The sequence below is a fragment of the Pristiophorus japonicus genome, chromosome 9 (assembly GCF_044704955.1).
Source record: "Pristiophorus japonicus isolate sPriJap1 chromosome 9, sPriJap1.hap1, whole genome shotgun sequence".
Classification (NCBI taxonomy): domain Eukaryota; kingdom Metazoa; phylum Chordata; class Chondrichthyes; family Pristiophoridae; genus Pristiophorus; species Pristiophorus japonicus.
In genome coordinates this window covers 73140114-73163752 of record NC_091985.1, presented here as the reverse complement: position 1 = coordinate 73163752, position 23639 = coordinate 73140114, and the positions used below count along the sequence as shown (strand labels likewise).

General features: G+C 44.2%; 1 protein-coding gene across 1 annotated transcript in view; it reads right to left on the bottom strand.

Annotated features, from left to right (window-relative positions):
- Positions 1-23639, bottom strand: part of ush2a (Usher syndrome 2A (autosomal recessive, mild)) — a 1282968-nt gene that overhangs the window by 40881 nt on the left and 1218448 nt on the right. Inside the window, exon 48 of the mRNA XM_070889457.1 lies at positions 635-833. Coding sequence (XP_070745558.1) covers positions 635-833 — 199 coding nt within the window. The remainder of the gene's footprint in view (positions 1-634; positions 834-23639) is intronic.

The following is a 23639-nucleotide window of genomic DNA, read 5'->3' as shown; positions in this document are numbered from 1 at the left end:
AGACTGGAACTAGAGGGCATGACCTGAGAATAAGGGGCCGCCCATTTAAAACTGAGACGAGGAGAAATTTCTTCTCTCAGAGGGTTATAAATCTGTGGAATTTGCTGCCTCAGATAGCTGTGGAAGCTGGGACATAGAATAAATTTAAGACAGTTTCTTAAACGATAAGGGAATAAGGGGTTATGGAGAGCGGGCAGTAAATTGGACCTGAGTCCAAGATCGGATCAGCCATGGTCGTATTAAATGGTGGAGCAGGCTCGAGGAGCTGCATGGCCTACTCCTGCTCCTATTTCTTATGTTCTTATATTCTTTTGTTTTATCAGGCACAAGAGTTTTCAGGACATCCATTGGCTAAGATATGGGTAAATACTGCATATTTAAGCTGGAGCTTGACAGATCGGAAAAGCCGGTTTTCAGCGCATGCGCATTGCGCACTGAAAACCGCCTCTTGCAATGCCTTCCCGGGTCCATACACACTTCGTACGGACCCGGGGAGGCCGGGATTTCCAGGCCAATGTGATTTGCAAACTCAAAAATGAGTAGAATTTATTAAGTATCAAAACAATTAGCTTCTCTCTTCTGCTTACAGAATAATTTATGTCAATTACAGAACAATTAATAAAAAAATCACTACCTGACTCTCTGGCTGATAACAGGAGTGACCACAGACATTTTCATTTATTTTACATTGAATATAAACACACTGTTGACTATTTTGATTTGTTCTTGAGCCCAAGATGTCTACACATTGATGCAATGTACTTCGCCAAACTTCATATCCCTTTATAATGCCATTTGGTCGTCCAGGGGATGTCCAATCAATTCTAAGAGACCTTGGGAAATTGCAAAAAAAAATGGGAGATAACAGTGTTATGATAGAGTAACAGAGATCTCAAAATATCTTTCAGCTGTTAGAACATTAACAACTTGCATTTATATAGTTACATACAATCATTTCTAGTATCTCAGTGGTTATAAATTATTTAGAAGTCCAACTATTCTAAAATCTAGAACTTCTATAAAATTTGCAACATACTACTTTCTAATATAAGGCATATTAATTATAGAAAATAACATGAACTCTAGATGATAAACAATGATGATTGACAATTTATGTGCAATAATGTGCAATGGACAATAATAATGAGGGATACTGAGCTACATGTTCTATATCATGAGTCTATTTCTATGTAAACCACCATTACCAAATCATAAATTATGGCCCAGAAATCCCGGTTTCTCCTTCCCGCGGGTGTTTGACTTGATTCTAGAAAAAAGAAGCGCACTTACCTGAAGCTTCTGCGCCCATGCGAGATCCCGGTCCTGAGGCCTCTCCTGACTGCGCATCGTAGCGCATGCACGTCGGGACGTGCGCAGGCCTGGAGCTGGAGTCACATGACTCTGGGCAGCCAATCAGGTATAGTATGCCCTCATTCATAATAATGGGAACTCTGTAAGTTGGAGTTCCCATTATTATGAATGAGAAACAGCCCCCAAAACCACACATTACGAATAATAAAAGATAGAAAAATGCACAACATTTTTATTAATTTAAATTAAAGTTATTTATGTATTTAAAAAAAGATATTTTTCCAATTTTTTAAAAATGTTTTTTTAATTATGGTTTAAAATAAACTTACCATCGTGGGGAGGGTTTTTAACAATAAAATGTGTTTTTAAAATGTTATTTCACAATGTTTTTGTGTGTTTGAAAACTCTTATGCCTGAAAAAGTTTAACTATGCGCCTGCTTTTATCAGGCGCAAGAGTTTTGAGGACATTTGCTGGGCAAGATATGGGTAAATACCGCAATCTTGCCCATGCAAATGTTCTCGCTCCTGAGATGCGGGGGATCTGTCAAGCTCCAGCTTGACAGATCGGAAAAGCCGGTTTTCAGCGCATGCGCATTGCGTGCTGAAAACCGTTTTTTGCGATGCCTTCCTGGGTCCGTAGAAACTCCATATGGACCCGGGAGGCTAGGATTTCTGCCCCATACATTACATCATACATAACTCTAGGGAGCCAAAATTGGTGGAAGTGCTGCCCACAGTCACCGAGGCTCCGCCGGAAATAATTTTTTTTGAGAGATTCCTCTGGTACTGCCCGTCTGTCACCCACTTGCCGCCTGGTGGGAGATTGGTCGCGGAGGTTCCGCTGGAGCGACATGCTGCCGCCCACCCATGCTGGAGGTGGGAAATCCAGCATTTTCCTCATGCGCGATCCACTGAGATCACCCTGCTACCCACCAGAAAGACTGCCGGCAAAAAGCGGGTCTGAGCTGGCTGTGAGTCGAGCGGCAGGGAGAAACGCTGAGAGTGCTGCAGTGCTCCACATCCCGGGTATCATGCAGATGCTGAAGAATTATAAGTGGCTCTGAAATCTGGGTGGGATGGACCATAACCCGCATACAGACAGTTGAGAAATGTAAATCCATATGACTCCGTTGAAGGGAAGGTGTGGTAGGGGAAGCGGCAATAAGTATTGAGAGATGTTAAAGGCTCAATGGAGATGCCCGAAAAGAGTGTTGACACCATTTCAGGCAGACCATATTTAGAGACAGATTGTGACTGCCCAGATGGTATGAGCTTATCAGAGTGAATAAGCGACAGTTAGAAGATGTAAAGCTATGGCAGCACACTGCAAGTGATAGTGAGAATAGCATGACATGAGTAATGGAAGATGGAAAAATACACATAATGGATTGCAATATCACTGATGACCATGTCATCCCAGGGGTGGCACTCCGCGACGTATGTCGTAATAAAAAGTGGGTTGAAATGCAAGCCTTAATGTGTGCCCTGCAAGTAGTTCAACTGATTGGCATTGAGTGGCAGACTTCCAGCATTGGTAACCCTTACTTATCGTTTTGCTATGGCCTGATGACAAGACCCATTATACAGTGCAGTCATATGTATAGGGCAAGATATTCCTCTTAGAGCAGAACACCTGAGAGAGAGATGTGTTTTTTTTCCAGATGGCACCACACATTATGTAAAAATGACACACTGACCAAGAGAGGGTGAACAATGTGACTATTGAAAATCCCAGCATACCAAAAGTGACATTACATAATAACATGAAGAACATTTGCACCACCAACACCCACCCTTCTACCTGCTACCACCAACTCTCTTCCCCCCCTCGATGGGTCACCCATGGTCCTCTTCTTCGCCCCGCCTTCAACACGACGGCCATGCCCCTGTCCCTCAGCGCCTCTGCTTGAGCAGGTTGTGCAGGAGGGCAGCCGGATCTCTGCAGACATATCCATCTTGGCGAGAAGGTAGGGTGTGTGACTGAAGGCCCCAGTATCTCCGGCTCCTCGGGATCCGTCTGCCTTGAGGGTGTGGGCTCAGGGGCTTGCACGACCTGGCCAGAAGCCAGCGCCTCAACAGAATCGCTGTTGCGCTCCAACGCACTAATGAGCCGCTCCATCCTGTCAGTATGCTGCTGAGCAAAGGTCTCGATGGTGGCAGCTACCCTAACCATGGTCTGCAGCATAGAAACATAGAAACATAGAAAATAGGTGCAGGAGTAGGCCATTCTGCCCTTCGAGCCTGCACCACCATTCAATAAGATCATGGCTGATCATTTATCTCAGTACCCCTTTCCTGCTTTCTTTCCATACCCCTTGATCCCTTTAGCCATAAGGGCCATATCTAACGCCCTCTTGAATATATCCAATGAACTGGCATCAACAACTCTCTGCAGTAGAGAATTCCACAGGTTAACAACTCTTTGAATGAAGCAGTTTCTCCTCATCTCAGTCCTAAATGGCTTACCCCTTATCCTTAGACTGTGTCCTCTGGTTCTGGACTTCCCCAACATTGGGAACATTCTTCCTGCATCTAACCTGTCCAGTCCCGTCAGAATTTTATATGTTTTTATGAGATCCCATCTCAACTTTCTAAACTCCAGTGAATACAGGCCCAGTCGATCCAGTCTCTCCTCATATGTCAGTCCTGCCATCCCGAGAATCAGTCTGGTGAACCTTCGCTGCATTCCCTCAATACCAAGAATGTCCTTCTTCAGATTAGGGGACCAAAACTGAACACAATATTCCAGGTGAGGCCTCAGCAAGGCCCTGTACAACTGTAGTAAGACCCCCTGCTCTTATACTCAAATCCCCTAGCTATGAAGGCCAACATACCATTTGCCTTTTTCACCGCCTGCTGTACCTGCATGCCAACTTGCAATGACTGATGTACCATGACACCCAGTTCTCGTTGCACCTCCCCTTTTCCTAATCTGCTGCCATTCAGATAATATTCTGCCTTCGTGTTTTTGCCCTTAAGGTGGATAACCTCACATTTATCCACATTATACTGCATCTGCCATGCATTTGCCCACTCAGCTAACCTGCCCAAGTCACCCTGCAGCCTCTTAGCATCCTCCTTACAGCTCACATCACCATCCAGCTTAGTGCCATCTGCAAACTTGGAGATAGTACACTCAATTCCTTCATCTAAATCATTAATGTATATTGTAAATAGCTGGGGCCCCAGCACTGAGCCCTGCGACACTCCATTAGTCACTGCCTGCCATTCTGAAAAAGACCGGTTTATCCCGACTCTTTGCTTCCTGTCTGCCAACCAGTTCTCTATCCACGTCAGTACATTACCCCCAATACCATGTGCTTTAATTTTGCACAACAATCTCTTGAGTGGGACCTTGTCAAAAGCCTTTTGAAGTCCAACTACACCACATCCACTGGTTCTCCCTTGTCCACTCTACTAGTTATATCCTCAAAAAATTCTAGAAGATTTGTCAATCATGATTTCCCTTTCATAAATCCATGCTGACTTGGACTGATCCTGTCACTGCTTTCCAAAAGCGCTGCTATTTCATCTTTAATAATTGATTCCAACATTTTCCCCACTACTGATGTCAGGCTAACCAGTTTATAATTACCCGTTTTCTCTCTCCCTCCTTTTTTAAAAAGTGGTGTTACATTAGCTACCCTCCAGTCCATAGGAACTGACCCAAATTTGATAGACTGTTGGAAAGTGATCACCAATGCATCCACTATTTCTAGGGCCACCTCCTTAAGTACTCTGGAATGCAGACTATCAGGCCCCGGGGATTTATCGGCCTTCAATCCCATCAATTTCCCTAACACAATTTCCCGCCTAATAAGGATTTCCTTCAGTTCCTCCTTCTCACTGCAGGTTGCGATCTATCTCCACCTTCGTCCTCGATAGCTGCACCATCTCGTGAATAGCTGTGAGCCGTCCTACATCCTCAGCAGCTTGTTGGGTCATTGTGGGTTGACGTGCCTTGGTTGGGTCAGCTCCACGGCCTCTACACCTGGCAGCACTTGGAGGTGTTGTATCTGGTTCAAAGCCCATTAATTTTGTGCCCGATGCCAAGGTATTTCAGACAGTTGGCACACATGACAGGAGGCTGGTGTCATCCTCTTCCAGCTCCTTGACCTCAAGGGGCTCAAACACGGGTCCTTCTCCCTCCTCTCTCTCCTCTTCTTCGTGACTTTGGGTGGTGGAGTTGGGTACGGTGATATTTGGTGATCTTGAGGGGGGTGGGGTGTGGTGGAGGAAGGAGCCCATGTCTTGGACTGGGGACAACATTGGGGTGCGAAACGCTGGGGTCACACTCCTCCTTTGAGTGCCAGAGGTGGATGGCGAGCATTGATTGGTGCTGTCCGACTTACCATCTGCAAATAGAGGACAACATTTCAGTCTATAGAGGGGAGGTAGGTAAAGCTGATATGTGAGCCATCTCATCTCACATTGTGCAATCAAGGAGTACCATCTCTACATGGGCACACCAATAATGGCCAACAAACTGTGCGTTAAAATACATTTGCCTTGACTTTGCATGACCTTTCATGCCATGTGCGTTACTCACACCGGAGATTGTTATACCCTTACCATGCACGGAATCTGCATCACCCTTTGTGGTTGTTATGTGGCGGTCACCCCGCAATGCCAAGGCACGCTACTCCAGGCTGCTCAACTCTATCACATCTGCTGGGTCCCCCCCAGTGACACTGAGGCTTGCTGCCTTGTAAGTATTTTTCTTCTGCAGAAAGAAACGTTGAAGCCTTTACTCCCTTTGCTCATGCCCCCCACACACTCACATCTGGGGCATGACCAATTGCAGTTGGATGGGGGGTGGGGGGTCCATAAATGTTTACTTACTCTAGCTGACACCACCACATTGTTCCAACGTTTTCTACATTGGTTTCCATCTCGCTCAATGTTGCCCATTGAGGACACGGCCTCACCAATCTCCCTCCAAATGCGTCTGTATTGGAATGGTGGAGGTTTGCCGTGACCATCCCGGGTGAGGTCTTTATACCTGCGCTCCACCTCTGATACAAGCTCCTCCAGTCCCTCACCATTAAACCAGGAAGCTCTGGGCCTGGTCTTGACAGTCTTCTTTGATGCTTTTTTTCCACTCATGTTAAATCATTTAAGGAATGGCTTATGAAAAGTTTGCAGCTCTATGTCTCCTACACTCTCCCCATACAACTAGCAGGTACAAGAGAGTGTTCACCATTTAAGCACATGCGCAGATGTCCCAGCAGCCTCAATCGCGACAAAAATGACGTTGGTGTGCTGATAGAACTACAAACCCCCCCCCAAATCTCGCGTATGCGCGGTGCAGCGCCTCCGAAGTTCTCCGATTCAAGAGGCCTGCACCTCCCGCCCACCTATGGTGCCGCCCGCTGACGCACACGCCCACCCACTGCCGCCCACTGCCGCCCACAATACTGAGCTGAAACTGGCTCCCAGCTGGACCCAGCAGCAGCGGGCGCCAAAAAGGTAGGTGCCACCCGGGGATCGCCGAAAAATGGGCTGGCCTTACAGCTCATCAATATCGGGGCCACGGTCTTTAATGGACTTATTAATAAAATATTTAAAAGATTATTTTTAAAGCAGTTTTTACTATTTTCAATAGATGTGGTGGTGTTAAGGCACAATACAGTCTTAGCACAATTGATGAGGTTGTGGAACAGCTATTGTCGGTATATTATCTGTATCAGTCCTCAGTGTCTAGACATCACGCAAAAAGAAATAACTTGCATTTATATAACATCTTTCATGACCTCAGGATGCCCCAAATCACTTCAAAGCCAATGATGTACTTTTCTTTTTAAATGTAGTCAGTGTTGTAATACAGTAAGGTCTCTCACAAGAGCAATAAGATAAATGGCCAGCCAATCTGTTCTTTTACTGATGTTAGTTGAGAGATAAATATTAACCAGGATACTAAGAGAACTCTCCGGCTCTACTTCAAATAGTGACATGGGATGTTTTATGTCCACCTGAGAGAACAGACGGGGCCTGAGTTTAACATCTCATCTAAGAGACAGCACCTCCAACAGAGCAGCACTCTTTCTGTACTACACTGAAGTGTCAGCCTAGACTATGAGCTCAAGTCTTTGGAATGGGGCTTGAACTCATTACCTTCTGGCTCAGAGGTGAGAGTGCTTTCACTGAGCCAAGGCTGACACTTTAGAACAAGAAAGAAGGTTCTATGGAAAGGAAACATAGAAACATAGAAAATAGGTGCAGGAGTAGGCCATTCGGCCCTTTGAGCCTGCACCGCCATTCAATAAGATCATGGCTGATCATTCCCTCAGTACCCCTTTCCTGCTTTCTCTCCATACCCTTTGATCCCCTGAGCCGTAAGGGCCATATCTAACTCCCTCTTGATATCCAATGAACTGGCATCAACAACTCTCTGCGGCAGGGAATTCCACAGGTGAACAACTCTCTGAGTGAAGAAGTTTCTCTTCATCTCAGTCCTAAATGGCCTACCCCTTATACCCCTTATCCTAAGACTATGTCCCCTGGTTCTGGACTTCCCCAACATCGGGAACATTCTTCCCATACCTAACCTGTCCAGTTCCATCAGAATCTTATACGTTTCTATGAGATCCCCTCTCATCCTTCTAAACTCCAGTGAATAAAGGCCCAGTTGATCCAGTCTTTCCTCATATGACAGTCCTGCCATCCCAGGAATCAGTTTGGTGAACCTTCGCTGCACTTCCTCAATAGCAAGAACATCCTTCCTCAGATTAGGAGACCAAAACTGTACACAATATTCCAAGTGAGACCTCACCAAGGCCCTGTACAACTGCAGTAAGACCTCCCTGCTCCTATACTCAAATCCCCTAGCTATGAAGGCCAACATACCATTTGCCTTCTTCACTGCCTGCTGTACCTGCATGCCCACTTTCAGTGACTGATGTACCATGACACCCAGGTCTCGTTGCACCTCCCCTTTTCCTAATCTGCCGCCATCCAGATAATATTCTGAAAGATAATGAAGTGTTAGGGAGAGAGCTAAGCCTAGAGACAAAGAGATGAGAGAGACAACAAAAGAGACAGAGGAGTCTTGGTATGACATGCTGACAACAAAGGCGCGTTACTGGTATAAACAAGATAGGAAAAGATAGAAACTGTAACAGGGAAGAAACGTGTCGCTGATGGCTTTTCAGGCTTTCTGGAGATCCTTTTGCTTGAGTTGTGGCTGAAACAGAGCGATCACAAACAGGAAGGTAGGCACTACACTGTTTAGATAGCGTAATGATGAGATTCAAGGTAGAAGTGTGTTAGTTTATTGCCGACTTCTGGCTGCACATGAAAAGAATTAGCAGGAGGTTCGTGCCACAACAGTAAAAATATTATTGGTTCATTAATTAGAAATCATCATAATAATCTGAAAATTAGCCATCAATACCAGACTCTCTAACCCATGAGATCAAAGGGCAAGATTGTTATATAATCACAATGTCACATGCTGACTTATTTTTTAGTAAACCACTGCTGACAAGTCATTTATCCTATTTCTAGTACACTTTTTAGTAGAATGAGTAAATAATTCCAACAGTGGCTTTTGGGAGAAATAAACGAATACTTCATAGACTCTGTTTATGCAGCCAGAATGGGGTTATGTTCTGGTGACAATTGATTCCCAATATGGTTGAACCTGGACGGATGGGTTTTGCTTAACCAATTGACTGCTGAAAATGCATTAGGGTTATTACTTTTAAAATACACATCAATGGCATGTTCTTGATGCCGATGCTTTAAATATATTAGTTGTTTCGTGTTTAAAATAACAGATTATTCTCAAGAAACTGAAAGGCACACTAATACAAGTGTCATGTGTATTACACATATTATGGTATCATTCTCAGATAAATGTGGGTGAATTTAAAATGTATTCCTTCTGGAGCAGTATGTTTTTTTAGATATTACAAACACATCTAAAGAATATGCAATGAAGGAAAATTTAAAAAATAAAAAAAAGGAAATTGATGAGACTTCTAGTCGTGTTAATAGGGACAGTCTGATTACAGGGATAATTTGATTTCCACCATATTATCCATAAATAGTAAGCTTAGATTGTATGGTTACGCATTTGTTTTGTAGCAAAATATCTCTGGCCCTGAATTTCTACAGGCTTCTCCTAATCTCTCCTAATCTCTCAGTCACTTCATTGGAAGATCAGTGGAGACCCTGGAGAAAGTTCTGCCCTGCTGTTCCCAGTCTCAATGTTTTTGCTTGATATTCCCTGCCTCCTAGTTTCTCTCTGCTGTTCCTAGTCTCTTGGCTTCCCCCTGCTATTCCCAGTCTTCTGGTTTACCCCTTGCTGTTCCCAGTCTCCTGGTTTACCCCTGCTGTTCCCAGTCTCCTGGTTTACCCCTGCTGTTCCCAGTCTCCTGGTTTAGCCCTTGCTGTTCCCGGTCTCCTGGTTTACCCCTGCTGTTCCCAGTCTCCTGGTTTACCCCTTACTGTTCCCGGTCTCCTGGTTTTCCCCTGCTGTTCCCAGTCTCCTGGTTTACCCCTTGCTGTTCCCGGTCTCCTGATTTACCCCTGCTGTTCCCAGTCTCCTGGTTTACCCCCGCTGTTCCCAGTCTCCTCGTTTACCCCTTGCTGTTCCCAGTCTCCTGGTTTAACCCTGCTGTTCCGGTCTCCTGCTTTACCCCTTGCTGTTTCCGGTCTCCTGGTTTACTCCTGCTGTTCCCAGTCTCCTGGTTTACCCCCTGCTGTTTCCAGTCTCCTGGTTGCCCCTTGCTGTCTTGCTGTTCCCAGTCTCCAGTGTTGGGAGAGCGCAGAGCACCACGGGAACTGCCCCAAGCCTTTAAGCAGCAGCGCAAGAGCAGAGCGTCAGGAAAGCAGGGAAAACAAACTTTGTGTAAATTTGCAAAAGGGGCGTCACAGTTGACGAAGTGGAGGAGCCCGTGAAAGCCAAGTGACGTCACAGCGAGCACGGAGAATGAAATCTGAGCGTGAGTAAATCAGGTGAGTAAACAGTAAGTCATTTGGTATTTTTTAACAGAAGCATTCTATCTCATTTTAATTCAGGCTATCAATAAACAAATACATTTTTAAAAAACTAGAGCTGGCAGGGACTGTAGTATGTGGGAGTTTGTGGACAGTGAGATTGTCCCAGATTTCCATATCTGCAGGAAATGTTACTGCCTTCAGTCACTCTGGCTTACAGTTATAGAGGCACTCCGAAACATAAGGGGTGGGGGTGCAGGGAATTTCTGGATAGCTTTATCCACAGCAGAGTCACACACTGGAGGAAAGCACAGGTTCAGGAAGGGGAGGGTGTGACTGTCAGGGAGATGGATAAAGGAGACTTAGGAGAGATTTGTTGGAGGTCCCGTAATCACTGGTCTATTCAACAGGTGCGATGTACTTGCTATCTGTAAGGACAAGGGAGAAGACTGCGGAGAGGACAACCACAATGCAGACCAAGGCACATGTGGCTCAGAAGGCTGTTCAAGGGGTGTTGGGAGGGGGGCGGGGGGGGGAAGAACAGAATAGAAATGTGGTAGGGAATTCTGTAATTTTGGGAATAGATAGCATCCTCTGTAGCCATGAACGAGAGTCCCGAAGGGTATGTTACCTATCCAGTACCAGGGTAGAGGATATTTCAAGGCAGCTGGGGAGGAACTTGGAAAGGGAGGGGAAAAATCCAGTTGTCGAGGTCCATGTTAGAACAAACAACATCGGTAGGAACATGAACGAGGTCCTGCTGAGGGAGTATCAGGAGTTTTGAGTTAAATTAAAAAGCAGGATCTTGAGGGTAATAATCTCTGGATTATTGCCTGAGCCACGTGCAAATTGACATAGAGACAAACAGAGCAGCAAAATTAACATGTGGCTAAAGGGTTGGTGTGGGAAAAAGAGGTTCCTTTTCATGGGACACTCGTACCAGTACCGGGAAAGGAAGGAACTGTACCGATGGGATGGGCTTCACCTGAATCGGAATGGGACCAGGGTCCTAGCAGAAAGGGTAAATACGGACATGGCAAAGGCTTTAAGCTAGTAAGACAGGAGGAGGGAGCTACAAGAAATGAAACAAGGTGTAGTATAAACACAACAGGAAAGGAGAGCATAGGACAAATTAATCTAAAGGAGGACATAAACGGCCAGGGAATAAATTGAGTTGTAGAAGAGAGTAATAAGATAGTTAAAAACATAGTGAGAGGAACTACTATTAAAAAAATCGTTACACTGTCTTTACAACAATGCACGCAAGTGTCCCTAATAAAACAAGGAAACTGAAGACAACAATACATTGCAAAGAACCAGAAATAGGAGGGATTACTGAAACATGGCTATAGAAAAATCAGGAAAGGGAATTAAACATTGCAGGATATAACATATTTAGAAACGATAGCGAAGGAATAAGGTGAGGTGGAGTAGCTGTACTTATTAGAGATAACACAATGACAGTGGAAAAAAGTAACCCAGCTATCAGCAAAACAGAAATAGAATCCATGTGGCGAGAGATAAACGATAATAAAGGACCAATCACACTAATGGGGCAGTCTATCGACCACCTAAACGTGGAAGGGAGGTGGAGGAAGAAATATGCAAACAAATTAGGGAAATGAGTAAAAACACCCCAAAGTTAATTAGTCAGAAGAGGTAGGTAAACGGAATAATGAAATGGAGTTATTACAATGTGGACAAGACTCCTTTCTAACCCAATAGGTAAGAATTGCAACAAGGGAGGATTTGTTACTCGATCTAGTAATGGGGAATGAACCAGAGCAGATAAGGGAAGTAAAAGTATCAGAACATTGAGGCAATACTGACTATAATATAAAACGCTTTAAGATAATAATTGAGAAGAACATAAACATGACAAAGACCAGGGTAATAAAGTGGAGAAAAACTATTTTGAGGGGCTGGGAATAGAACTTAGAAAAATAATATAAATAACAATATTGGTAAACAATGATGTAGAACAGAAATGGGAAACACTTAAAATGGTGTTCAACAGAGTTCAGGAAAAATATATTTTGCTAATAATAAAGAACAAACTCAACACTAATGAGACATCATGGATGAATAAAGATATAAGAGAACAATTGATGATAAGGAAAGAGGCCTACATTAAATACATGGACAGCAGGGGAGAGCATGACAAGGGAGATTACAAACAGATTAGGATGGAAATTTAAACAACAATTAGGAAGGCAAAGAGGAAGTATGAAATTAAATTATCACAGAACATAAATAAAATCATAAAATATTCTACAGGGACATAAATAAAAAATAAAATAAATATAAATAAATAAATAAATAAGACAAATTGGGATGGGAATAGAGCCACCATGGACAGGATAAAGTCAAGAAAAAAATATTGACCCGGAATTTGCAGTCAGTGGCAAGCTCTGCTGACCTCAAAGAAAGTTGCCCACAAAAATGTTGCAATCTCTGTTGTGAAAACTTTAGCTTTCTCAACCTTAATTTGATTGTAGCACTGTCAAAACGGGATCCCCAGTATAGAGCAACCTAAGCAGCCCATCACATTGAAGAATTCTCACACACAGCAAACCAGGAAATAAAAAGCACTGATTATCATTAACTTTTTGAAAATACCCCAGTTACACCTCTTTCACCAAGACTTAATTTTCTATGGGGTGTTTAACAGTGATATTAGAGTGGAAAAGGGGAGGTGCTCAACAGTGCAAGTGATTTCACTGGAGACTGCGAATAGTAGGGGGAATCCTGGAGATCAGGAACAATAGGGAGAAAACTAGAGACTGGGAAGAGCAGGATGAATTACATAGAATATACAGCAATGAAACTGACCATTTGGCCCAACCAGTCCATGTCAATGTTTATGCTCCACTCGAGCCTCCTTCCATCCTTCCTCATCGAACTCTATCAACATAATCCTGTATTCCCTTCTCCCTCATATGCTCATCTAGTCTCCCCTTAAATGCATCAATATAATCACTGCAACCATATTCTCACCACTCTCTGGGTATAGAGGTTTCTGCTGAATTCCCTATTTGATTTCTTGGTGACGATGTTATATTGATGGCCTTTAGTTTTGCTTTTCTCCACAAGTGGAAACACTCTTTGTGTGTCTACTCTATCAAAAGCTTTCAGAAATTTAAAGACCTCTATTAGGTCATCCCTCAGCCTTCTCTTTTCAAGAGAAAAGAGACTCAGCCTGTTCATCCTTTCCCGATAGGTATACCCTTGCATTTCTGGTATCATCCTTGTAAATCTTTTTTGCACCCGCTCTAGTGCCTCTGTATCCTTTTAATAATCTGACTGTATACAGTACTCCAAGTGTGGTCTAACCAAAGTTCAATATAACTTTAGCATAACTTCTCTACTTTTCAATTCTATCCCTCTAGGAATAAACCATAGTGCTTTGTTTGCTTTTTCAATAGTCTTATTAACCTGCGTTGCTACTTTTTGTGATGTGTGTATTTGTACTTCGAGATCCCTTTGCTCCTCTACCCCATTTAGATTCTTATTTTACAAGTAATAAATGACCTCCCTAAATTTCTTAACAAAAAGTAATGGCCCAGAAATCGCGGCCTCCCCGGGTCCGACCAGGGAAGGCATCGTAAAAGCCGATTTTTAGCATAATGCGCATGCGCTGAAAACCGGCTTTTCTGATCTGTCAAGCTGGAGCTTGACAGATCCTCCGCATCTCAGGAGTGAGGACATTTGCATGGGCAAGATTGCGGTATTTACCCATACCTTGCCCAGCAAATGTCCGTAAAAATAAAATACATTTTATTGTTAAAAACCCTACTCACTACAGTAAGTTTATTTTAAACCATAATTAAAAAAACTTTTTTAAAAATCGGAATTTTTTTTTTCTCCCAGATATTTCTTAACTTTAATTTCAATTAATTTTAATTATGTGAGGTGTGTTTTTTATTTTTTATTATGTGTGTTTAGTGTGTTTTTTTCAAATTAATAGCAATGGGAACTTGTAGATGCGGAGTTCTCATTGCTATTAATGAGAATGCTGTTGAATACTGTACCTGATGAAACTTTTTGCGGCACTGGATCCAGGTTCTGGAGACAACAGTGATGGCTTGAGCAATCTCCTCTAGATCTTTTTTGTGTTTAGCCTTGAAGGCTTACTGCCACCTGCGGGTAGAGGACCTCACAGCGTCTTTGGATTCCCAGGACCAAGGCCTCCAGTGCCACATCGGAAAATCTTCTTGCCCCTTCCATTGGCTGTTGGGCCATAGCTATGTTCAGACTGACAATGAGGTGCTTCTGCAACAAAGCACCTCCCCTTTAAGTAGTGCAGAGAGTATAGGCCAAACTTTATTGGCCAGTAGACTACCTGATACTGGTCCCCTGTTGAGCACTAAACCAAACAACTGTGCGTTTAGCACTGAGACCAGTGCTGCAATCATGTAAATAAGCAGGCAGCCAAACTTTGCGTGCTGCCTGCACCACTTTGAATAGGCACAGCCAAATAGCACTGGACGATGAGTCTGCCTGTTTTCAGGCCTTATCCAATTTATCGGCCAGGGAGTCTGGAATCTGGGAGGACTCAGGAACTAGGATGCATGAACATTCATGGGGATGAGATCTATGAGGAAGAGGCGCGAGGGGTTTGGAACACTTTTAGGCGAACTAATGATTGGCTGGAAATGGACACATAGTGCACTGGATTCTTGCTGCTGCTTTACAGTTGACACATTGGATCAGGCCAGGAGGGAGCGTGATTATGCCAGGAACACAATGATAATACATCTGTGGAGGTCTCAGAAGTAATCCGTGCAAGGGAGGGAAGTAGCAGGACAATAAAGAGCACTGATGTTGTAGCTGGAGAAATATTAGGATCCAAAGCCCAGTTCAAGGATTTAAGCCAAAGGCCCAGGAACAGAGCAGGAAGTAGGTCCCTAAGAGAGAAGAGGCCAAGCAGGGAAAGTTACTGGAGGCATTGGCAGGTGGAATGAATAACATTATAGATACTTTCCCATATCCAATGAACATATAAGACATATGCATGCCCAATGAACATGTCAGACACATGCCAGATGCCAAATTTTTGGTTATATAGTTTTAAATTATTCAAAATTGCTATAAAAAAAAATCATAATTGCAGTTTTGCTCCTAAGGACATGATTCCAGCTGGTTGTAACATGAAAAATAATTTTAAATAAAAAACATAAACTAGGGTTATTTTTTATTAATAGGCTTATCACTATTTCTGTTTTAAACAGTAAAATTCTGAGTGTACATGAGCGCATATTGCAAAGTTACTCGGTAGAAACTAGTTAAAACAATGCAGAATATAGCACTAACATTACCACCTAGTGAAAATCCAAGCCGAAGTATCTACTACAGAAAGGTGACTCACAGTCAAATTGGACCATAAGGTGAACAGTAGCATTTTGGAATAGGGGGATGGGGTAATGCTGATTTACACTATATGCATATAGAATTCAATTTTACTGAAGCCCATCATTGTGTCACATAACCTGTTACTAAAATAATAAAGTTACCCAGTACAAAAAAGATCTCCACAAAAAAGATTTAGCTTTGATTACTCAATGATGATCCATCTCATCTTTTTTAATTTGGATATTTTTAATGAATCAATTTACACCAGCAATAACGGTTCAACTATTAAAATACTGTTTCATTTCATTTTTTTTTAAGTTGAATCAATTTTCCACTGAATCATTAGTAAAAATTAGATCATTTCATATTCACTGCAAGACTAGCTAAACGAATCAACTAAAGCGCGTGTCATATTTCAGTCAAAACTATAGCCATGATATGACTTTTATACTCAGTCCATGTACCCAAAGACAAGAATTAATGAATTATCTATTGATTAAATTCCACTCGAACAAATCTACCATGGTAAATAAATGAACTACTCAGGGCACATGTAGGCCATGGCCAGACATGTCAGGGCAATCGATCAGTCCTTTAGTGCTCTATTGGGAAACTTCAGGAACTGATAATAATATGACAATCAAGAAAAGCTTAAAAAAAGAAACAACAAAATTTGTTCCAAACATGAAATAATTTCTTTATTTGTAAGAACTAAGCCTCTTTTTTTCTCCATTCCTTTACTAGCTTTTCCCACTCTTCGTCTGCTCTCTGGGTTCCCCAGGTTAAGTACCATTCTAGGCATGTAACCTGCTCAAAGTCCTGTTTACAAATTTATTTTGAGTGCAGTGGTGCTGGTCACTCAGACTAGCAGTCCAAAAACTTATGTTCAGAAATGTGCCTATAGTTCTCAATAGCATACAATAGCATATTCTAGGGGTATAACAATAGGATTCCCTTATCTTCTGAACTGATAGCGTGCCTTTTACATGCACCCTCACATGCACTTCTTCAATCCTTCTGAAACATTTTAGTGTGACGAGGCTAAATACAAGTTGTTATCCTGCTTTATTTTACAGACAGCTAGTGAATGTACAGAATAATAGATGTAATCAAATTTCACCTGGATTGAGAATAAATCAAAGGATAAATAAATTTGAGAATCAATCAAGCTGGGATTTGATTACATCTATTACTCTGTACATTGACTTGCAGTCTGTTGAATAAGAAAAACAACACAAACTACACCTCCCCAGCCTTATTAGTGGGCTTGCAAATCTTTTCTTGATCAGTCTTCTGATCCTGACCAGCTCTGATATTGAGAAAAGTGAAATTTTCTTAACCAAGCCAAATGTCCTTCACAGATCTAGCTGGCTGAATTCCTTCCTTGTGACCCTTTGTCCTTTTCACTTTGTGTTCCCAGCAAGTGGGAGGACTTTGTCTTCATTCAGGAAGCATTTCAATAAAACTGGCTTCCTGCTCTTCCTCCTTTGAGGTCTCGGTTTAAAGAAAACATATCATGCTGGTCGCACAAATGAATAGGGGCCATCCTGGCTTAATGGTCCTGGGATAATCATTGCTATAATTAGTCAATATCTCCATTATCGTTGTACCATACGACTACCAGGATGTTAGAAGACAAATTAAATATCCCTGGTCTTTGTTTGTCCAACAATTCTTATGTTTCTATGAGACAATTAGATTTCAGTGGGCCGTAATTTGGGGCCCCTACGGGCACATACAAGGTGTGCATGCGTCCGCAGGAGCCACGCAAGTTCTGGTTTTAGGTATACGCTGAGCAAGCACTAAAACTTGGAACTTGCGATCTGTCAAGAACATATCCAACGACTCCCTGGGGAAACGGCATCTGCAGACGGAGAGTTCTGCCCAGCGAATGCCCATGAAATTCTTACGCCTGGTAAAATCCTGGTACAGAACAGAAGGAGGCCATTTGGCACATCATGTCTGTACTGAGTCTTTGAAAGAGCTATCCAATTATTCCCACTCCCTTGCTCTTTCCCCATAGTCCTGCAAACTTACGCCCATTCTTACGATGCACCCAAATTTCCTTGGCCAGTTCTTCAAGACATTTGCCCAGAACCAATTCTGCTCATCAGCACAGCCCCATCCACTTCCAAATGATCATTCAATGAATGTTCAGGACAAGTGTAAACTTGCATCCAAATTTTTAGGTACATAGGCCTTCTTTGAATTTACGCTTATTGGGAATGGTTGTAATTGTAAGTAGTTTGGTGACACAAAAGTTAGCTGTGACTATTAAAATATTTTTGAATCAAAAACCAAATACCATTTCATAATGTGAAACAATTCTTATTTCATCCTCAACATATTGGGCTACTAATATAAAATATTTATTGCTGACCCTTACACTTTGTTTGCTGTTTAATAATAAATGCTTGTAATGAGATCAGCACCAAACGGAGTGTAAGGGTCGGGAGGTGATCGCCGTATTAGTAGCCAAATGAGGAGAAAGTACATAAGAATGTAGTGCGTGCGTCCATTTCCAACGACCTACCTGTCAAGTTTAGATAAATTTTGTAAACGTCAGAATTAACCTATCCAGTGACATGTTCGATCGTGGGGAACTTGACATGACTCAAACAAAACGGTCAATGCTCCAGCCCTTTAAATGCTAACAAGATCACAGTAGTCGGCTCTCATGCTACTGTGTGAGCTCATAAATAACGCAGCTAACCTTTTAAAAAAATGCCAAATTTTTGACTTGTTAAATAATACAGTATAATTTTGGTTATTTTTGAATTGCAGCTTAGATAAAGGTGTACACCTTTTTAGGAGTTTTATTTTCCTGAAGGTACAAGAAAAGTATTCAGTGTTCATGTTGCCTATTCAAGCTCTGTTAGATTGTCATGAATACAGTTTGCACATTATCTGATCTTTCTTGTATACATTGTATACATGTGCCACCAAACACCAGGGGGCCGAAATTGCCCCTTTCCTTAAGGCTTGTTACCATTGCAAATCTGTGGCCATGTTGCAGAGTGGAGTGGCCGCTGACTTTTCGCGGAATGGTCGCTGGTAACCCAATTGCCCTTCCGAGGTTTGCTGGTGGTGCCCTGATCCGCGCCCCCCCCCCCCGACCCCCACCACTCCGCTGTACCGATCCATGTTAAGTGCGTCATCACCTTGTACACATTGCTGATCAACCCCCAGATGACGACATTCCCCTCTAAAAATCTTTGGCCCTCCCGGAGGTGCCAGAACTTGTTTTTTCTCAGTAGTCCACTGAGGCTGTGGCCTTCTGTGACAGAGTCTGTGGCTCTCCAATTGGACTGTTCAGCCACCAAAGAACTCACTTCAGGAGTGGAAGCAAGTCTTCCTTGATTCCGAGGGACTGCCTAAGATGGTGGCCTTCTGCAATGGCGGTATGGTTTCCCTTAAGGGGGAGGACGCACTGCCACTGCCGCCATGTTTTTTTTTGTTGGCCGACTGCCAGGTCGGCCCGACAATTATGCCCCCCCGGGTGGTCCAGTGGACCGAAGTTTTAAAATCACGAAGGCTCTCCCCTTTAATTGAAGGGGAGGGGGTGGTGACGCGGTGCCGTGATGACAGCATCATGACGGTCACTCCGCACTGCCCCCAACTTCCACCCCTCAGGTGTTGCCACTGCCGTGTATCTGCCCCTCCCATGTAGTCACCGCCCCCATTTAGAGCGACTTTCGGTTCCAAGTTAAAAAAAACCAAAGAGCGGAATTTTGCTCAAGCTGCAGTAAAAACCATTGAAACATGGTGCGTGCGCTTCATTTCGGGCAGGAGGGCAATTACTGCCACCACAAGTTCTGTTGGACAGCTTTTAATACAGTATAATAATTTGAATGAGGTAAAATCTGAAAATATAGTTTACTGTAAATTATTGTTAACGTCCGTAATTAATAGACTAAGGGCTGGATTTTCATTGGTCCTGCGCCTCTATTGATGCCCCGGAGAGACGGTAATGGGTATGCAAATGATTTCCGGCCTGGTGGCCAGTTTCCAGTGCCCCACCGGGAAATTTGGTGCCAGTTTTGCGGGGGTGCTGAGCAGTACCTCCTGGGAGCATCGAGCCGGTGTGCAACCCACCCAGTTTCAACAGCACTATGATTTTTGTTTTGTGCTGACTCTGTAATGCCCTGTAGCGCCGTGGTGGGATCGCCTGGGCAAGTGGCGGTCCGAGCTGTTCCAGCCACAGTGAGGGATGGAATGATTACATGAGGTAAGTGCGATTGTTTTTTTTGTCTTATTTTTGTGATTTATCTTTATGTGGGGTGAGCAAGGTATTGGGAATGTTTTTGTTGGCGATTTATTTTTCAAAGAAGCTTCTCTTACGGCGCTCCGAGGTCGTATCTTTAGCAACAAATTTTCAGTTGCTCAGCTGGCCTAGCGCCCGAAGAGAGATGTGGAACGCCTCCCTTAGTGCTCTGCTCCACACTCAGGGTCCAGCTGCTGAATTTTGTGGCTGCAGACGCAAATCATTCCCCAGCACAAATTTACCGCCTCGCCGCCATTATCGCCCGAAAATATCTCCATCCGAAAATCCAATCCTAATGATTTAATGGAAAGAAAGTGAGTGTATTTAAAGTTTAATAGGTATAAATTAAAGCCCTTGCTACTAACTTGATCTGCATTTTGTAGTTTATTATCTTTTGAATGTGTTCAGAGTGAAAATGTATGTGGTGAATACATGGTGAATTGCCAATGCCAACTGTGTTGTCAGGGAGGGAGAGGGGACAGATATGTCTGAACAGAAGTGAATTGGCTCCTCATAGGGAGGGAACATTCGAGTGAGAATGATATCAAATGGGACGATGGTAAAAAGCTGGAAGGGAATGGATCATGGCTTGAAAGATTTGATGAGATAAAATAACATAAAATTGGAGACAAGGAAGCAGTAAAAGCCGACTAACAATCTGTTTATGCAATTAAAGTACTTTCCAATACTCGGTTCAGAACCTTGCTAGGTATTATTCTTTCAAACATTCATATTTATCTTTATCAAAAGCAGAAGCACTGGCCGGAATTTTCACTTCAGAGTCGAGTCGGGTGTTTGAAGGCTGCGTCGAGGGTCGGGAATGTGATGTGTTGATCAGCCCGCTCTTCAGTTTAACTTTAACATAAACCAGCCATGAACGTTTCCTCTATTAAAGGGTGTGGGTCTGATGATGTCATTGCTGACTCATTTCCAGTGCCCATAGTTAAAGCAACCTTGCACAGAAGTCATTTGAAGACTGGTAAAGGGGTGTGCAATCATCATTGTAAAGGTTAGCTTTATTTTGCGAACATAAAAACATGAATATCCAAGGGCAGAGCACTGCATCCCGGTTTACAGATGCCTCACTGCATATTCTGGTGAAGGCAGTACGAGTGCGCAGGGGGGGTTTCTTCCCAGCAGAGGGGAATGGATGAGACAAAAGGGCCTGACTCGAAATAGCAGAGGAGATCAGCAACAGGGAGCTTCTGAGGATGACCTGGATCCAGTGTAGGAAGAGATTCAATGATCTGATGAGGTCAGGAAAGGTGAGGGCCAAGCTACCCTCACCTTCATCCTGATGCTCATGTCACCATATCCCCATATCCCCATCACTCTACCTTCCCAAGCCGACTTCTTCACATCATTACTCACACCAATATACCTTTCAGGTCCATCCATCCCTCTCTCTCGATGCTGAGCCTCGAGTGCCATCGAGAAAAAGGTTAATCCTGGAGGGGCAGCAAGAAATGCAGGAGACTCTGGCAGGTTTTACAGTTGCAATGTCTGTAAATGTGCAGAGAATGGAGGAGTCCATCTCCAGCATGAGCACCACTATGTCTCAGGCGATGGCGATGATGTGCTTTTCCATGGAAAGGATGGCCACCTGCATGGAGCAGCTAATGTGCCACTCACATGAGCACATGATTACTATGGAGAACAAATGGCATAGGCTGATAGATCTCCTCTCTAGGAGGGATGTAAACATAGACTTGTGTGCTCATGGCCCCACTGCTGTGCAGCAAGGTGCTCTCCAGCTCCTTGCGAGAATGAAAGTGTGGGTGGCTTATGAGAGGGAAGATGGTGAGAGGGGACATTGAAGTGGGGGCACCTCTCAAAGTGCCGCCCATGTCACTCTCATTGCCTCACTCTCAGTCACAGCCCCACATGCATCCTCGGATCCCCATGGCGCAGTCGCAGTATTGTGTTTCTAACACAGATGAGGGAGGGGCGGGAAGGGTACACTACTGAGGGAGTGCCGCACTGTGGGAGGGGCAGTACTGAGGGAGGGCCGCACTGTCGGAGGGGCAGTACTGAGGGAGTGCCGCACTGTCGGAGGGGCGGTACTGAGGGAGTGCCGCACTGTCGGAGGGGCAGTACTGAGGGAGTGCCGCACTGTCGGAGGGGCAGTACTGAGGGAGCACTGCTCTGTTGGAGGTGCAGTACTGAGGGAGTGCCGCACTGTCGGAGGGGCAGTACTGAGGGAGCACTGCTCTGTTGGAGGGGCAGTACTGAGGGAGCCCCGCACTTTCGGAGGGGCAGTACCGAGGGAGTGTCGGAGTTCACTGGATATATTCAAGAGGGAGTTAGATATGGCCCTTACGGCTAAAGGGATCAAGGGGTATGGAGAGAAAGCAGGAAAGGGGTACTGAGGGAATGATCAGCCATGATCTTATTGAATGGTGGTGCAGGCTTGAAGGGCCGAATGGCCTACTCCTGCACCTATTTTCTATGTTTCTATGTTTCTATGCACACAGGGAGTTTAAAGTAACAGTGACCTCAGTCTTTATTAAGACACTCCAGAGTAAGGAACAGGCCGACTTATATACAGTGTTCCCAAGAGATGCTCGGATCCCTTGGGACTTCAGGGGATGCACTCCCTGGTGGCGAAACATTGGAGTACATGCTTTACGGATACACAACATCACTCCCCCCCAAAGTCAAAGTGAAAACTATTTACAAGGTGAGGTGGTCGGGAGCCTTTCTTTCCCTGGTGGATCGCCTCGGTACAAATGTCTGTTCTGGTGTGTTGGCTGTGCCCTCGCTGGGCTGGTATGTTGTTGGCCCTGCAGGGCTGCTGGGTGAGCCTGGCCATGCTGGGCTGTTGGGCGTGATGGGTTTGATTTCCTGGTCCGGGGTGGTGTTGTTGATCCTTTGGGTGTGTGTTGTGGGCTCGAAAAAGGTGGTGTCTGCTGTGGGTTGTTCAGGGCAGTCTGTGAACCGCAGCCTCGTTTGGTCCAGGTGCTTTCTGCAAATTTGTCCATTGTCTAGTTTGACTACAAACACCCTACTCCCTTCTTTAGCTATCACCGTGCCCGCGATCCACTTGGGACCATGTCCATAGTTTAGCACATACACAGGGTCATTCAGATCAATTTCCCATGACACAGTGGCGGGACCATCGTTTACATTTTGTTGCTGCCACCTGCTCTCTACCTGATCATGCAGGTTGGGGTGAACCAGCGAGAGTCTGGTTTTAAGTGTCCTTTTCATGAGTAGCTCAGCCGGGCACCCCTGTGAGCGAGTGGGGTCTCGTGCGATAGCTGAGCAGTACTCGGGACAGGCGGGTTTGGAATGAGCCTTCTGTGACTCGTTTAAGGCTCTGTTTGATTGGTTGTACTGCCCACTCTGCCTGCCCATTGGAGGCTGATTGAAACGGGGCCGAGGTGACATGTTTGATCTCATTGCGGGTCATAAATTCTTTAAATTCGGCACTGGTGAAACATGGCCCGTTGTCACTGACCAGTATGTCAGGCAGGCTGTGGGTGGCAAACATGGCCCTCAGGCTTTCAATGGTGGCGGTGCTTCCCGACATTATTTCACATTCAATCCATTTTGAAAAAGCATCCACCACCACCAGGAACATTTTACCGAGAAACGGGCCCGCATGGTCGACATGGATCTTCGACCATGGTCTGGAGGGCCAGGACCACAAACTTAGTGGTACCTCTCTGGGCGCGTTGCTCAACTGAGAGCACATGCTGCATTGCCGTACACAGGACTCTAAGTCAGAGTCGATACCGGGCCACCACACGTGGGATCTGGCTATCA